Source organism: Pseudophryne corroboree, chromosome 2 (genome assembly GCF_028390025.1).
Source record: "Pseudophryne corroboree isolate aPseCor3 chromosome 2, aPseCor3.hap2, whole genome shotgun sequence".
Lineage (NCBI taxonomy): Eukaryota > Metazoa > Chordata > Amphibia > Anura > Myobatrachidae > Pseudophryne > Pseudophryne corroboree.
The window spans coordinates 687,725,162-687,739,350 of record NC_086445.1 but is presented as its reverse complement, the minus strand read 5'-3'; the positions used below and the strand labels follow the sequence as shown (position 1 = coordinate 687,739,350).

The 14,189-nt window shown below is 44.7% G+C and overlaps 1 protein-coding gene across 6 annotated transcripts in view; it reads left to right on the top strand.

Annotated features, from left to right (window-relative positions):
- LOC135051088 (uncharacterized) overlaps positions 1-14,183 on the top strand; it is a 277,359-nt gene extending 263,176 nt beyond the window's left edge. For all 6 annotated transcript variants that reach the window (XM_063957262.1, XM_063957263.1, XM_063957259.1 and 3 more), the window contains one exon: positions 13,782-14,183. In XM_063957262.1, the coding sequence (XP_063813332.1) occupies positions 13,782-13,789 (8 nt within the window). In that variant the 3' untranslated portion in view covers positions 13,790-14,183. The remainder of the gene's footprint in view (positions 1-13,781) is intronic.
- Positions 14,184-14,189: the final 6 nt, after the last annotated feature.

The window sequence follows — 14,189 nt, the reverse complement described above, 5'->3', positions numbered from 1 at the left end:
CCTCTCCATCTCCTCAAGATTGTAATCTCCCAGTCTCGCTTCAAGTTGCTCAACGTTATCGGAACGTCATTGCCCTCCTTGATTCCGGAGCAGCTGGGAACTTTATTACCGAAGCCTATGTTAAACGGTGGTCCCTACCCACCGAGAGACTTCCTTCGTCCATTTCTTTAACAGCCGTGGATGGCAGCAAAATTTTTGATGCAGTTATTTCTTTAAGGACTCTACCAGTTCGTCTGAGAGTGGGAGTTCTTCATTCCGAACTTATTTCTTTTTTAGTGATTCCAAGAGCCACACATCCTGTGGTCCTGGGCCTTCCATGGCTCCGTCTTCACAATCCTACAATTGATTGGACGACTACGCAAATCCTGGCATGGGGTTCCTCCTGTGCTGAGACATGTTTGTTTAAAGTATTGCCTGTCTGTTCTTCCTCCCCCAGGTCGTCTGATGTTCCACCTCCTCCATATCAAGATTTCACGGATGTGTTCAGTAAAGCTTCTGCTGATATCCTTCCTCCTCATAGAGAATGGGACTGTCCGATTGATCTCGTTCCAGGGAAGGTTCCACCTCGAGGCCGAACTTATCCGTTGTCTCTGCCTGAGACGCATTCTATGGAGGAATATATTAAAGAGAACCTAGCAAAGGGGTTCATTCGACCTTCTTCTTCTCCAGCCGGCGCAGGCTTCTTTTTTGTAAAAAAGAAAGATGGTGGTCTGCGGCCGTGCATCGACTACAGAGGTTTGAACGACATTACCATCAAGAACCGTTATCCTTTACCCCTGATTACTGAGCTCTTTGACAGAGTTAGCGGAGCTACCATCTTTACAAAGCTGGACTTGCGAGGTGCATACAATCTCATCCGGATCCGTGAGGGTGACGAGTGGAAGACCGCCTTTAACACCCGTGATGGACATTATGAGTACCTCGTCATGCCCTTCGGATTGAGCAATGCTCCAGCTGTCTTCCAGCATTTTGTCAATGAGATCTTCAGAGACATTCTATACCGTCATGTCGTGGTCTATCTAGACGATATCCTCATTTTTGCCAACGATTTAGAGGAACATCGTTTTTGGGTTAAAGAGGTTCTGTCCCGTCTCCGTGTCAATCATCTCTATTGCAAATTAGAAAAATGCGTCTTTGAAGTCAAGTCCATTCCGTTTCTAGGGTACATTGTGTCCGGTTCCGGACTAGAGATGGATCCTGAGAAACTACAAGCAATCCAAAATTGGCCGGTACCCTTAACCCTCAAAGGGGTCCAGAGGTTCTTAGGGTTCGCCAACTATTACCGAAAGTTTATACGAGACTTTTCCACTATTGTGGCGCCTATTACTGCTTTCACTAAGAAGGGTGCTAACCCGTCCAAGTGGTCTGAAGAAGCCATGCAAGCATTTCATCTTTTAAAACAAAGGTTCATCTCTGCGCCTGTTCTGAAACAGCCTGACATAAACTCTCCTTTCATCTTAGAGGTGGATGCCTCCTCCGTTGGAGTAGGAGCGGTGTTATCTCAGAGGGCTAAAGATGGCCATTTACACCCTTGCAGTTTCTTCTCCCGGAAGTTCTCCCCAGCTGAGCGCAACTATGCCATTGGCGACCAGGAGTTGCTAGCCATCAAGCTCGCTCTAGAAGAGTGGAGGTATCTGTTGGAGGGAGCTTCTCATTCAATCACCATACTTACAGACCACAAGAACCTTTTATACCTGAAGGGCGCACAATGTCTCAACCCTCGTCAGGCCAGATGGGCACTTTTCTTTTCCAGGTTCGACTTTAAACTCCAGTTCTGTCCGGGCTCTCAGAATCGCAAGGCCGATGCCCTTTCCCGCTCATGGGAGCAAGAAAATGAGTCAGAGTCTTCAGACAAGCATCCTATTATAAATCCGTTGGCATTCTCCACGGTAGGGATGGACTCTACGCCCCCATCAGGGAAAAGTTTTGTGAAGCCGATGCTAAGGAAGAAGCTCATGCATTGGGCCCATGCTTCCCGTTTTGCCGGACATACAGGTATCCAAAAAACCCTGGAGTTTATCTCTAGGTCCTATTGGTGGCCAACTCTGAAAAAGGACGTCTTGGAGTTTATTGCATCTTGCCCAAAGTGTGCCCAACATAAAGTATCCCGCCAGTCGCCTGCGGGGCAACTGGTTCCACTATCCGTTCCCCGTCGACCATGGACCCACTTGTCGATGGATTTCATTACAGACTTACCCATGTGCAACAAGTTCAATACCATCTGGGTGGTAGTTGACCGGTTCACCAAGATGGCACACTTCATTCCTCTCACCGGTCTTCCGTCAGCTTCCAAGTTGGCTCAAGTATTCATACAAGAGATCTTCCGACTCCACGGTCTTCCTGAAGAAATTATCTCAGATCGAGGAGTTCAATTCACAGCCAAATTCTGGCGAAGTTTATGTCAAGTCCTCCAAGTCAAGCTAAAGTTTTCCACGGCTTACCATCCTCAGACCAATGGTCAAACCGAGAGGGTGAATCAGGACTTGGAGGCCTTCCTCCGCATCTATGTGTCCTCCTCTCAAGATGACTGGGTTCAATTACTTCCCTGGGCCGAGTTCTGTCATAACAACCAGTATCATTCTTCATCTGCTTCAACACCATTCTTCACTAACTTTGGATTCCACCCTAAAGTCCCTGAGTTCCAACCGCTTCCAGCAACTTCTGTTCCCGCAGTGGATATCACCTTGCATCAGTTTGCCAATATCTGGAAGAGCGTACGATCAGCTCTGCTCAAGGCATCGTTCAGGTACAAGAAGTTTGCGGATAAGAAGCGTCGAGCAGTTCCTGCTCTCAAGGTGGGTGATCGGGTATGGTTATCCACGAAGAATTTGAGGTTGAGTTCCCAGTATGAAGTTTGCACCTCGCTATATCGGTCCTTTCAAGATTGAACAAGTCATCAATCCTGTTGCTTACAGACTCCAGTTGCCTCCCTTCTTAAAAATACCCAGGACATTCCATGTTTCCCTGTTGAAACCGCTGATCTTGAATCGGTTTCATTCCTCACTTCCTCCAACTCCGAAAGTCCAAACTCAACGAGGCGTTGAGTATGAAGTGGCCAAGATCCTGGACTCACGTCACCGTTACGGTCAACTACAATATCTTATTGACTGGAAGGGTTATGGTCCTGAGGAACGTTCATGGACCAATGCTTCTGATGTCCATGCTCCTGCCTTGGTCCGGAGATTCCATTCCAAGTTTCCTCAAAAGCCAAAGAAGTGTCCTGGGGCCACTCCTAAAGGGGGGGGTGCTGTCACGATCCGGGTATCTGGACGCCATTTCTTACCCATCAGATGCCTCCTAAGGCTGGCTCAGCGCTCCAGGACCGGATCCCATCTGTTATCCTGATGTGTACATTCCTGTATCCTCTCCTGTCACTCTGGGACGCTGTCACAGTAAACGCCATATTACACCTGGCATGGCGTCTCCCGCGGCCTCCGCCGCCGTCTCTGAACTTCTGCATGCAGAGTGTCTGAGTGGCGATTACGTCAGCCGCGGCCTCCGCTGTGTCCGCGTGGTTGGATGTGCATCTGTCAGCCTGGCGCCTCCTGTCTCCGGTGGCCGGCGCCGCCATTACTGTTTTCATTACCACATGGATTACAAACCAAACTTCCCTCCAAGTGTCTGCATGGGCGCAGCCATCTTGGATTCTGTCAGCTGATCATTTCCACCAATCTGTTCTCAGTATTGATAATCTGCATAATTGCCTAGCCAATCCCTTCCTTGCTGCAGGTATAAATACACTGTGCCTGAGCAAGGAAGGCGTCAGTGCTTTGGTTGTCAAACCTAGTTCCTGTTTGTCTCTCTCCTGTGATTGTCTTCCAGGTTCCAGCTCCTGTCTCAAGACTTCCACCATAGAGACCCGCACCAGCATTCCACCTGCGGTGTAGCCTGACTCTCCAATCCATTGTGGATTCATCTGTTTCCAGCTTCAACATTACCTGCTTCCAGCTCAGCTTCCAGCAGAGTACAGCTTCCCTTAAAGGGCCGGTGTCCTTTCTACACTTTACCACTCTCCACCGGTATTATTATTTCTCCGCTCTCAAGTTCTACATTTCAGTTCATATTTCATCGCTCCCAAGTTCATTTATTATTTAACTGGTTCCAGCCAGTATCCACTCCGTGCTAACAACAGTCTGGTTCCAGCCAGTATCCACAGCAGCTGTTTTATCTTCAGCAACCCAGCTTTTCCTGGAACACCAGCTGGCACAATCCTGGGTTATCTCCATTGCTACAGTCGGGCCTGGTAAGGACTTTCCATCTAGAAGATCATAAGAACTATCTCACACTACCAGTGCCCTGTGGCTCCTGCCATCCTGTAGTACCCAGGAACTGTATTTATTCTTTGCTGACTTTTACGTTTTCTTTTACTGCTGCTGTGTTGCGGAGTTGTCATAATAAACATCATTGACTTTTATCCAAGTTGTCGTGGTCACGCCTTCGGGCAGTTATTATTCATGTTACTTACATGTCCAGGGGTCTGATACAACCTCCCAGGTTCCTGTACATCTCAGCCCCTACAACTGAGGCTGCCTCCCGTCAGCTCAGGCCCTCAGTTGTGACACTATGCCGCTTAGTGTTTACTTTACTGTGAATTGGTGCATTTGCGGAGGTTTCCGCTTTCACTGTCCTCCCCGGAACTCGGCGGTGCCGTGTAGGGGAGTGGACAGTGGTTTCTTTGTAGTTCTTTTTCCTTTGGCGGCGTGCCGCACATACGTTTAGTTTTTAGGTAGTTTATAGCCCCTAGCGTGGTTGTTTCAGTTAGAGGTCCCCTTGTTATTACCCTGTCTCAGTACACGCCTTGTCTCTCTTTAAGACCTGAGGGGGCATCAGAGTTGGGCAGACCTAATCCGCATTTCAAACGCGGCTGCCATGGGCCCAAGAAACCATAGTCGTTCAGGCGTGAATTGATAACACGGGTAAGACAACGGAGGTAGGGTGCTAGGGGCTATTTCCTTCCCATTTCCCAATCCCAGCATTCCGTCTTGGTGCTCAGGACTCACTACATAAGATCTCCCCTGTCCTGAGCATCAGGATCGTAACATTATCACCGGCCCACATAAAAAAAAAAAGGGGTTTAATTTTTTCTGTTGTATTGGTGGGCCTAGAAATTCGGCCTCATGAATCCGGCAGGTTTAGGGCCAAACCCCAGTCAGCTTTTGGTTAACCAAATACAGGAATTAACTCAGATGGTTCAGGACCTTACTCTTCGGGTGAGATCGCAGGAAGATCTTTTGCGAGCCTCCCCGAGTATGGTTCCAGAACCAAAGATGCATTTACCTGACCGTTTTTCGGGTAACCGAAAGGATTTTTTTAATTTTAAGGAAGCTTGTAAGCTTTATTTTCGTTTAAGGCCCCGTTCCTCTGGTACTGAGTCTCAGCGGGTCGGGATTGTGATGTCTCTACTTCAGGGTGATCCACAGACCTGGGCGTTTGGGCTAAGAGCGGATGATGCTGCTTTGTTATCAGTAGACGCCTTTTTTAAATCCTTAGGCCTCTTATATGACGACCCAGATAGAGAAGCATCAGCTGAGAGTCACCTGCGTGCCCTTAAGCAAGGCAAAAATCCAGCAGAGGTGTATTGTACCGAATTTCGCCGTTGGTCGAACGACTGTGGCTGGAATGACCCGGCCCTGCGCAGTCAGTTTCGCCTCGGACTGTCGGAAGTGATTAAAGACAGTCTCCTTCAGTACCCCGCTCCTGAGACTCTAGACAAACTCATGGAGCTCGCTATTAAAATTGATCGTCGTCTCCGAGAGCGGAGGGCTGAAAGAGGAACAACTTTTAGGCCTAATCCATGTGTATATACTTTTCCTGAGGACGTCGAGGAGCCCATGCAAATGGGTCTCTCCCGGCTGTCCCCAGAGGAAAGAACCAGAAGGTTAAGTTCTGGTCTTTGTTTGTATTGTGGTGGTAAGGGACATATCACACGTAACTGCCTGAACAAGCCGGGAAACGCTCTGACCAAGTGAATTGTGAGGGGGTTCACTTGGGTCTGCAGTTAATCTCCTCTAATAATTCTCTATTAGTTCCGGTAAAGATTTCCTTTGGCAGCCTCAGTTCGTTGGTGTCGGCCTTCGTCGACAGTGGAGCTGCAGGAAATTTTATGGATTTAGCTTGGGCTAAGGCTTTAGGCGTTCCACTTATACCCTTAGATAGACGTATCACCATGCACAGCTTGGATGGGGGTCCGCTTTCCAATGGGGTTATTACTCACCGCACACCTCCAGTATTGCTGACAGTGGGGGCCCTACATTCAGAAGAAATAGAATTTTACCTTACACATTGTCCAGCAGTTCCAGTAGTTTTGGGTCACCCCTGGCTTGCCTTTCATAATCCCACCATAGATTGGCGGTCTGGGGAGATTTCCCAATGGGGTCCTTTTTGTGTTAAGGAGTGTATTTCCCATCCTGTCCGGGTTGCGGCAGTTACCCCAGAACTTATTCCTCTGGAATATCAGGATTTTGCTGATGTGTTCTCCAAGGGTAATGCGGACGTTCTGCCTCCCCATCGGTCCTATGACTGCGCTATAGATTTAGTTCCCGGGGCCACTTTACCTAAGGGGAGATTATATGCCCTCTCAGGGCCAGAAACCACGGCTATGGATAATTATATCCAGGAAAGCCTGAAAAAAGGCTTCATTAGGCCTTCAAAATCTCCTTTGAGTGCAGGATTCTTTTTTGTTGAGAAAAAAGATGGGTCGCTCAGACCATGTATTGATTTTCGGGCTCTGAATAAAATTTCTGTTAAAAACACCTACCCTTTGCCTTTGATTTCAGTACTTTTTGATCAGTTACGCTCTGCCGTTATCTTCTCAAAAATCGATCTTAGAGGAGCTTACAATCTCATCCGAATAAGATCTGGGGATGAGTGGAAGACGGCTTTCAGCACACAGTCGGGTCATTATGAATACCTGGTGATGCCCTTTGGGCTGTCAAATGCTCCTGCGGTATTTCAAGACCTCATCAATGATGTTCTTCGTGACTTTCTTGGAAAGTTCGTTGTCGTTTATTTAGATGACATTTTGATTTATTCTGAGTCTATGGAACAACATATTACCCATGTGCATCTGGTTCTTCAAAAACTACGGGAGAATCATTTATACGCAAAACTAGAGAAATGTGATTTTCACATCACGGAAGTGTCCTTCTTGGGGTATATTATTTCTCCCCAGGGATTTTTCATGGAACCGAAAAAACTCCAGGCCATCCTTAATTAGGCGCAACCCACAAATTTAAAAGCAATTCAGCGCTTTTTAGGGTTTGCAAACTATTATAGGCGGTTCATTCATACCTTTTCTGATTTGGTCGCTCCTATAGTAGCATTGACTAAGAAAGGAGCGGACCCTTCCAATTGGTCGCCTGCAGCCGAGTCTGCCTTTCGGGCCTTAAAACAGGCCTTTGTCTCGGCTCCTGTTCTCAGGCACCCTAACCCGGAGCTCCCCTTTATAGTCGAGGTAGATGCCTCAGAGGTTGGAGTGGGGGCTGTCCTATCTCAGGAAGATCCGGAGTCTCAGGAATTACACCCTTGTGCCTTCATGTCCAGGAAATTCTCCTCCGCAGAATCCAACTATGACGTTGGTAATCGAGAATTGCTGGCAGTTAAATGGGCTTTCGAGGAGTGGAGGCATTGGCTGGAGGGAGCTAGGCATACTATTACAGTGTTTACTGACCATAAGAACCTGCAGTATATTGAGTCAGCTAAACGGCTTAATGCTCGGCAGGCACGTTGGGCATTGTTTTTTACTCGTTTCAGGTTTATTATCACCTTCAGGCCCGGTTCCAAAAATACTAAAGCTGATGCCCTGTCACGTTGTTTTCTTCCGGTTCACAATAACCATCCTGCTACTACCCCCATAGTTCCATCATCTGTCATCCGGGCAGGCCTCACACAGGATTTATTTACTCAGTTAGTCCAGCTTCAACAGCAGGCTCCTAAACCGACTCCTGCTGATCGTCTCTTTGTCCCTGAATTTCTGAGAGGCACTGTTTTAGCTGAGTTTCATGACAACAAAGTCTCTGGTCATCCAGGTATCACTAAGACCTTGGAGTTAGTCTCTCGCTCGATGTGGTGGCCTAGTCTTTCTAAAGATGTAAGGGAATTTGTCCATTCCTGTCAGGTTTGTGCACGGCATAAGGTTCCTCGTTCATTGCCGATCGGGCAACTCGTACCTTTAGCCGTTCCTCTCAGGCCATGGTCACATATATCCATGGATTTCGTGGTGGACCTTCCTCTTTCAGCCGGATTTCGAGTCATTTGGGTGGTAGTAGATCGTTTTAGTAAGATGGCTCATTTCATTGCTCTTCCCCGATTACCCTCTGCTCAAGGGTTGGCAGTCTTGTTTCTCCGTCATGTGTTCAGGCTCCATGGGTTGCCCAGGGATATTGTCTCTGATCAGGGTCCGCAATTCATTGCTCGTTTCTGGAAACGTTTTTGTGCCTCATTGAATATGAAACTCTCTTTAACATCTGGGTACCATCCACAATCTAACGGACAAACCGAACGATTTAACCAGTCATTAAAACAGTATTTACGGTTGTATTCAGCCAAACTCCAGAATGATTGGTCTGAATTTCTTCCGTTAGCCGAATTTGCTTATAATAACTCTTGTCATTCTTCCACCAAGGAGTCCCCATTCTTTTCAGTCTTTGGCTTTCATCCTAGAGCCAACTCTTTTTTTTACTCATTCTCCAGTCTCCTCGTTGACCTTAACCTCCCATCTCAGAACAATTTGGAGAAAGGTGCACCTTGCCTTGAGAAAAGCTGCCTTCCGAGAAAAGAAATTTTCTGATAGGCTCCGACGTCCTTGCACTTTTAAGGTGGGAGATAAGGTATGGTTGTCAACTCGCAACATCAAGCTCCGACAATCTTCGGCTAGATTGGGACCCAAATTTATTGGACCATTCCTTATCATTAAGAAGGTCAACCCAGTTGCTTTTCGGCTACACTTGCCGAGATCTCTCAAAATTGGCAATACTTTTCACTGTTCTCTTTTGAAACAGTATTTTTCTTCCAGGAGATTTCCTCGGAGGACTTCCCAGGGTAGATCTCCGGTGGATGTTCAGGGGCAACAAGAGTTCTTGGTGGAGAAGGTTTTAGATTCTAAGCTTTCTCGGGGTCGGCTCTATTTTTTGGTCCACTGGAAAGGTTATGGCCCTGAAGAAAGATCTTGGGTGTTGGATAAAGATTTACATGCTCCCAAGCTGAAGAGGATTTTCTTTCAGGAGTTTCCTCAGAAACCTGGCTCTAGGGGTTCTTTAACCCCTCCTCAAGGGGGGGTACTGTTAGGCGCGGCGGTCTTCGGCCGTGCCCTGACTGAGCAGCGGTCACGGCCACCGCACCTCTCTCCTTCCCTGTCCCCCGCACGGCGCCTAGCAATTCCAGGACGCCATGCACACAATAGCCGCCGGGTCCCTGGCAACGCAGGACGCCGTGCGTGCAGGGCCGCCGGGTGCATAGCAACGGGGACGCCACAGGTGGACCGCGTTCCCCGTTGCTAAGAATAGTTAATTAGGTTGCTCGTGCAGCAGGGCAGCTGCATGGCAACTAGTAATTAGGGTCTGGGGGCTGGTCCTGCTGGCCCTCCTGTTATTGGCCAGCAGGGCCTTTTTATGTGAGCCAGCACACTGCAGCCCCGCCGGTGATAGCTTCTTGTATGCTGTTCCTGCCTTGCAGAACTCTGTTCCTGTCAGCCGTGTTTGGTGGATCTTGCTCCCTGCCCTTTGGTACTTTGGAGGTCCGAAGCCGGTCCTTGGAATCCTTCTAGTCCTTGCGAACCTGTTTGTCATCTGGGGTTCTCGCCCGGTTTCGTGAGTAGCGGCTTCTGCCGCGTGTTGCGGCCTATGCCGCTTAGTGTTTACTTTACTGTGAATTGGTGCATTTGCAGAGGTTTCCGCTTTCACTATCCTCCCCGGAACTCAGCGGTGCCGTGTAGGGGAGTGGACAGTGGTTTCTTTGTAGTTCTTTTTCCTTTGGCGGCGTGCCGCACATACGTTTAGTTTTTAGGTAGTTTATAGCCCCTAGCGTGGTTGTTTCAGTTAGAGGTCCCCTTGTTATGACCCTGTCTCAGTTCACGCCTTGTCTCTCTTTAAGACCTGAGGGGGAATCGGAGTTGGGCAGACCTAATCCGCCCTTCAAACGCGGCTGCCATGGGCCCAAGAAACCATAGTCGTTCAGGCGTGAATTGACAACACAGGTAAGACAACGGAGGTAGGGTGCTAGGGGCTATTTCCTTCCCATTTCCCAATCCCAGCATTCCGTCTTGATGCTCAGGACTCACTACATAAGATCTGTCCTGAGCATCAGGATCGTAACATATAGGTTCAGCGGCCTCTTTGACAATCCATGTTATGGATATGAAGTAAACCCACCATTAATAAGCATTAAAAAGGATACAAAGAATATGATTTTGACATATGGCCCCAGATTTTCAAATAAAGGATGTGTAGGGTATCTCCTTATTTAATCCTAATGAAGTCATAGTATTCAACAGGCATATGTATCTAGATTTTTCTTTAGTGACTACTTAGTAATGTTACCACCACTTATACCTAGCTCAACTGTTCTAGATCATAAATTTTCACCTTTTTGTGATTACTAGTGTGGAATCGTAGAAAGTGTCACGCCAAAACTTGTAATTTTTTTCATGTTGCTTATATCTCTTTGTGTATTTTTAATGATATACACATGATCCAATATTCGTTTTCAAAAAGCATCTTTGTCATGCAGATATATTAATAAATGAATGGGCCTATTAAGCAGTAAATTACACCAAATGTGTGGAGCAGTTAATGAATCTTTTTTATTTCTGTTTTATTGTTATTTCTGTCAGAGAACTTCTGAGTGATATGAATATATTGGCATGCTTGACATGGTCCACAGGGATAACAGACAGTTGCAGGGCATGCAGGTATGTGTAGTTCAACAACAGCTCGAGGACTGAAGGTTCACCTCCCCATGTTTTAAAGATGATCTAGGAACTAATGACCACAATGAGCCATGAGGCACTACATGCCTCTGTGGCATAACTAGTTAACAAATTCATGGGCGAATTGGATATGATCATATATATTATGATTCTGGAACACATAATACTGGTGCAGATAGTCAGATTGCACATGATCACATAGTATTATTTGTTTAAAAATTATACCAAAATTATAGGATAAATATCCAGTGGAATTGCCCTGGGGATTATCACAAACTTGGGATGGTGATACATGCTACCTATTATATAGCCTGTTCCCTAGAATTGATTTTTTTTTTTTATTCACATTCAATACCATTCATATATATCAATCCCATTAGCTTACCAAGTTGCAATGTTACAGATGCGCTAATGCACTGTCCTAGCATAATTGGGCAAAACAACAATTTGCACAACCGTCGCTGAAACGGCGAACGAACAATTTGCAACGCCCTCGATCAGACATAACAGCCTAAAGAAGAATGCTAGTCCGTTGGCTATGTGGATACATCACGGCTGTATCAACCCTAACAAACGCAGCCCGCGTCGTCAAAATATCTATATAGTTTTGCTATTTTTCCCGATTCTCAGGGGCAAGTATATGTATATATATATATATATATATATAATTATGCTCTGCAGAAGTTTTGCATCATTGTTTGTGTAAGCATCTTGGTATGTATTCACTAAGCAGGGATAACCCTGTTCAAACCCAGTTGACCAAAATGTTTTGCTTCACTGGTTGTGTAAGCATTTTGGTATGTATTCACTAATCAGGGATAACCCTGTTCAGCCCAATTTACCAAAAGGTAAGTAACCCTCTAAATGATATGTTTTAATCATTATAAACAGAAACTAATATTCGGCCGCCCATCAATTTGATAACTAGTTATGCCACAGAGTCATGTAGTGCCTCATGGCTCATTGAGGTCATTAGTTCCTAGATAATGGAAAGGCAGAATTCTAATATTCGCCCATCAATTTGTTAACTAGTTATGCCACAGAGCTATGTAGTGCCTCATGGCTCATTGTGGTCATTAGTTCCTAGATCATTTCCAATTCGCCCATCAATTTTTTAACTAGTTATGCCACAGAGGCATGTAGTACCTCATGGCTCATTGTGGTCATTAGTTCTTAGATCATCGTTAAAACATGGGGAGGTGAGCCCTCAGTCCTCGAGCTGTATGAGGTCTGGACATGTCACGATGTAATATACAGTAATATATGGTGCTCAGCTATATAAACGGTTTAATACACAGTAATATGTGGTATGCTTGCAGCGTTATACACGTTGTAATACCCAATAATATGTGGTCTGTATACAGTGCTATACACTCTGTAATACACAGTAATATATGGCATGTATGCAGCAATATACACACTGTTTAAATACACAGTAACATATGGCTTGTATGCAGCGATATAAATGGTTTAATACACAGTAATATGTGGTATGCTTGCAGCGTTATACACGTTGTAATACACTGTAATATGTGGTCTGTATACAGTGCTATACACTCTTTAATACACTGTAATATGTGGTCTGTATTCATCGATATAAATGATTTAATACACAGTAATATGTGGTATTTGGTGTAAATCTTTTTTCGTTAATATACAGGTCTGGACATGTCACGCTGTAATACCGACAAGTCTGGTCATGTCTGCTTGCAATCAAAGTTCAGCGATCGGCCACAATAAAGATAAACTTTTTAGTGCTATTTAACACACAGTAACATATGTCATATATGCAACGATATATAGGTTGTAATATACAGTTAAGCTTTTTAAATATTCTTCAATTTAAAACCAAATACGCTGTTTCTACATATGTTTACAAAAAATAACGTGTGAGAATGTCATTTTGAAATTTGTGCTGTCATCATTAATCATGCATGGCCATTAAAATCAATACGCTTTTTAAATCAGTACCAGGTGTGATGCTTCCGTGCATCTAAGAAAATGGACACTTTAATTAAAATCAATATGCTTTTTAAACCAGTATTATGTGTAACATAGTATGATTTTTAAATAGTACCATATGTACCATGCATGAAGTTTCATCTGCTGGAATGTAAGAACATTTTGTGTTACTTTAAAATATATCTTTTTTTTTGTGTGTGTCATATGTGACATTCTTTTCAAAGCCATTATCTTTTAATACAGTTTAATATCGAGCTCTAAAAATTTTATATTAAATTTTATATAAAAGCGATATCAAACACTATCATTTAATATTAAAGGAGGCGTTACCCAGGAGAAAGGGGTGGAGCAACTGTCACTTTGACAGAAAGGTGGTCTTTCTCTACTTACATCTGAGAGGCGTGTCATAAAAATGACTTACATCCAAATGTAAATGAGACCCAATGTTAGTAAGATCTACTTGTTGAAGAAAATACTCTTATACTTTGCAGAATTTGTTTGTGTATTGTGCTTTACAAGAGGTTCCATATACTGTAAGTGACCACGAGAAACCTTATTTAAATGCATGTAGCCATAGGGATCATTGTGTCTTAAAACCAATGCAGGGAAATGGCACTGATGTTCCCATTTGAATGTATGTACCTGTGATTTATTCCCCCCCCCCAAGAATGTAACAGTTGCACAATTGGGTTAAGGTGCAATCAGGGAGATTACTAGACTATTCAGGGAGTCAGGGAGATTGCTTCTATTTCAGGGAGTCTCCTGCAGAATAAGGGAGCATAGGCAAGTATGGTTTAGCGTACCCGCAAGCATTACAAGAAACAAATCTACAGTTAATGTATAATCTATAAAATGTTTATTTCCTTTATAATGGTTATTATTATTGTTTTTGCAGATGTCTGATTTTGAAATCTCAAGAACCAAAAAGATTACAATCATTTAATGCTTATTCACAAACGTATCCTACTATCAAAACATTTGGGACCACCCAATGGATTTATTTGTTAGTATAAGTTGTGCAGTATAATGATATATACTGATTGTTGCAAATAAACTTTGGCAGTGGTTGGTAGTGAAGCAAAGAAAGAAAAAAAAAAGGAAGTAACGGTGCACCTGGGCAAAACCATGTTGCTCTGTGGGTGGGGCAGATGTAAATATTAGATTTGGGTGAGGTGTGTCCAAACTGAAATCTTAATTACAGTGTACTGTAAAAATAAAGCTGTCTAACAGCTTTATAAATGTATTTGCCTGCCTTGAATTGCAACATAGTTTGATCCAGATACAAAAGTACTTCTTTTATTTT